The following is a 2,883-nucleotide window of genomic DNA, read 5'->3' as shown; positions in this document are numbered from 1 at the left end:
TTTCCTTTCCTTTTTCATTTATTTTTAATAGCAGAGATATTGAACTACTGAGAAACTGTATTTTCAATTTCTCTTTGGTATAAACTGTAGTGCTTTTGGGACACAGGTGCCATTCTAGCTGTACTTTTGACTCTGCATTTGCTTCTGTTAGCATCCACAATAATTGCCAATAAACTGCAGTTTCAAGCAGTGGCATTTTTTTAGATTGTGGCAGCAAGAACACAAATATTTTTGCTCTGTATGTTTCTGTCATCCAAGACAGGTATTTGGAGAGTTCTTCCCCAATGCCAAGAGACGGGAATAAGTCTGTCTGTTCAAAAATTCAAACACTGAATGGGGGCGGGGGGGGGGAGGGGGAGAAAGCAGAGTGAAAAAAAGAGTGGACAACTTTGAATTCTAAAATAAATTCAGAGTTTCAAAGAGATAGTGAATTATACAAAACAACCACTTTTTTCTTACTTCACTGAAGAAAGACCAGGTACAGGCCACAAAAAGTACATTGCTAAAATGTTACTGTGGAAAGAAAAACAGAAACTCCAGTGTACATATTAACTGATTTCTTTATTCAAATAGATGCACCCTTGCAAAAGAAAAACAAAAAGAAAAACCAAGAAACCACCACCCACTTACTGGAATGTACAAGACTGCTGAACTCTCAACATCCTTTTATCATCTTCTGTGTTCTGCTAGCCAAAGGCCACAGGCCTCTACAAGGACAGAGCAAAGTAAGGAGAAAAACTCCATGGGAAGGTACGAGCCAGGAGCTGAGGGTGCCCCAGAACAGCCACTCCCTCACTGACTGGGGTACAGCCCCACCGTGTCTGCAAACAGCAGGCGGAGACAGTGCTGGCAACAGAGTCCATCCACAGCCCCAGATGTGGCAAGTGATGAACCAGGTCCAGGATCCTTCCAGCAAGTCCAGTCGGGAGCAGCAGCAGGAGACATAGCCGGAGACAAGCCTACAGAACAGTTTCTAGGTCCACGCAGCACAAGTACCCTTGCAGACACCGCTCCAGACAAGACGGAGGTGGCTCTGGACAACTATTGGTGCCCTCAGAGCCTTGACAAAGTACTGCTTACAAACAACACACGTTAGTACAATGTACCCATATTTGTTTAACAAAGTGCTGGTGGTCTGAAAAGCCTTGTTACTGACAGCCCTGCTGTTTCTGTATTCTGGCCTATTTACTACCGCTGTTTGAGTTTTTTGGCAACTTGGGTTTCTTTCTGATAATGTGAAATAATTTGAACAAGTATGAAGCTATTAATAAAAAGGAAAAGCAAGCCAGCCAACCATGTAAGTAAAAAAGTGTTATAACCTCTAAACTCCAGAAAGTATGCAGGAGCAAGCCACAGGCCTTGTCCAACAAACCACAGAAAGAGCAGCAGCACACTGCGATGCCATGACATCTTAATATTAGGTAGTATAAGGGGCAAAAGGCAGAGATACCAGACAAAATACTGGGATGTGCATACTTTGTTAAAACTGACAAAAATGGCAGTGTGTAGGAAACAACAGAAAGCAAGGTCTCTGTAAAACGCTAAGGACACAACCAGGAGCAGGAGCAGCTGGGGCAGGAAAGCTGCGAGCCCAAGGGCAAAACTCCACTTGCTCTCTGCAGTTAAGTACAACATGTAGAAATAGGGAGAGAAGTTGTGACGGATATCCCTCCTGGTCAGGTGGTAGAGGTAGGCATGCTCCAAAAACTCCCAGCCATACAGGTGATAAAAGGCAACGGTCAAGGCGCCCAGCACAGCTCCAGCGACCGTTCCAAAAAGCAGCACGTCGCGGTTCAGCATCTTTACCACCAGCTGCCGGAGGCACCCCATGGTCCTAAATTTTGCTAGTTTGTCACACCCCGCACCCGCTGCCCATTCCCCGCCGCACCGCTTGCCCAGCAGGTGCAGCGCGATGGGCAGCGCGTATGTCAGCGGGTATATCTTGAGGTGCACGGCCAGCCCGTAGCACGCGGCGGCCTTCCCCACGCTGCCCTCCTGCAGCAGGTGCAGGGCGGCCAGCACCAGCAGCGCCACCAGGGCCTCCGCGTTGCCGCGGCTGGACACGGCCATGGGCAGCGGGTTGAAGAGCCAGGCGGCGGCGCAGCACCCGCAGGCCCGCCCGGCGGGCACCCCCCGGCCCCGCAGCGCCCGGTAGGCCACGCCGGCGGCCGCCAGGTCCCCGGCCACGAAGAGCAGCTTCCCGAACACCTCGGCGAGGTACACGTTGGGCGTCAGCAGCCAGGCCAGCAGCGGCGTGTAGCGGTAGGTGGCCCGCCCGTAGGGCGACCGCCCCTGGGTCACCAGCCGCGCCGCGTCCGTGAACACCCGGTAGTCGACGTCGGTGTAGCGCAGCCGCATGGCGCCGTCCTGGTGCAGGCCGTACAGCACCAGGCCCAGCCGCCACAGCAGCGCCGCGGACAGCGCCGTCCCCAGCCCCGGCCCCCGCCGCCCCTCCGCCATGGCGGCGCTCCGGGGCCGCGCAGCTTCCGCCGGTGCGCGGCTACGGGAGGCGGCGCCGACCGTCGGCTGGCGGCCGGTGGGCGGCCGCGCGTGCGTAGTGTGGAGCTGAAGGCGTCGCTCTGGCTGAGGCGGGGCGGGGCTGTGGCAGCCGCTGAGGGCAGGGAGTCACTGGCTGCCTGGAGCCCGGTGGGCAGGAGGGGAGAGTAGGCAATGTTAGTTAGGAAAGAGAAAGAAGGGAAAATAAAGTCAGTTATCTACCTTCTGCTAATGGCTGTGTTGTGCCTGTGTGTACAGGGTCCCTCTAAAGCACCTAGGTGAGCTTCCTTCCACACGTTTCTCATTTACATCAGAAACAATGCCACACGAGTCAGAACCTAGAAAGACGTACTTACAACAAAGAAATTCCTCTGTGTTTTGGACTTT

At 53.2% G+C, this 2,883-nt stretch overlaps 1 protein-coding gene across 1 annotated transcript; it reads right to left on the bottom strand.

Annotated features, from left to right (window-relative positions):
• Positions 1–542: 542 nt before the first annotated feature.
• PIGM (phosphatidylinositol glycan anchor biosynthesis class M) lies at positions 543–2,460 on the bottom strand (the record flags this gene model as incomplete). Its single annotated transcript, XM_083830338.1, has 1 exon — positions 543–2,460. The coding sequence occupies one exon, from the start codon at positions 2,458–2,460 to the stop codon at positions 1,189–1,191; it is 1,272 nt and encodes a 423-aa protein (XP_083686464.1). The 3' UTR covers positions 543–1,188.
• Positions 2,461–2,883: the final 423 nt, after the last annotated feature.

Source organism: Anser anser (genome assembly GCF_964211835.1).
Source record: "Anser anser genome assembly, chromosome: 3".
Classification (NCBI taxonomy): domain Eukaryota; kingdom Metazoa; phylum Chordata; class Aves; order Anseriformes; family Anatidae; genus Anser; species Anser anser.
This window is presented reverse-complemented; position numbering and strand designations above follow the sequence as displayed.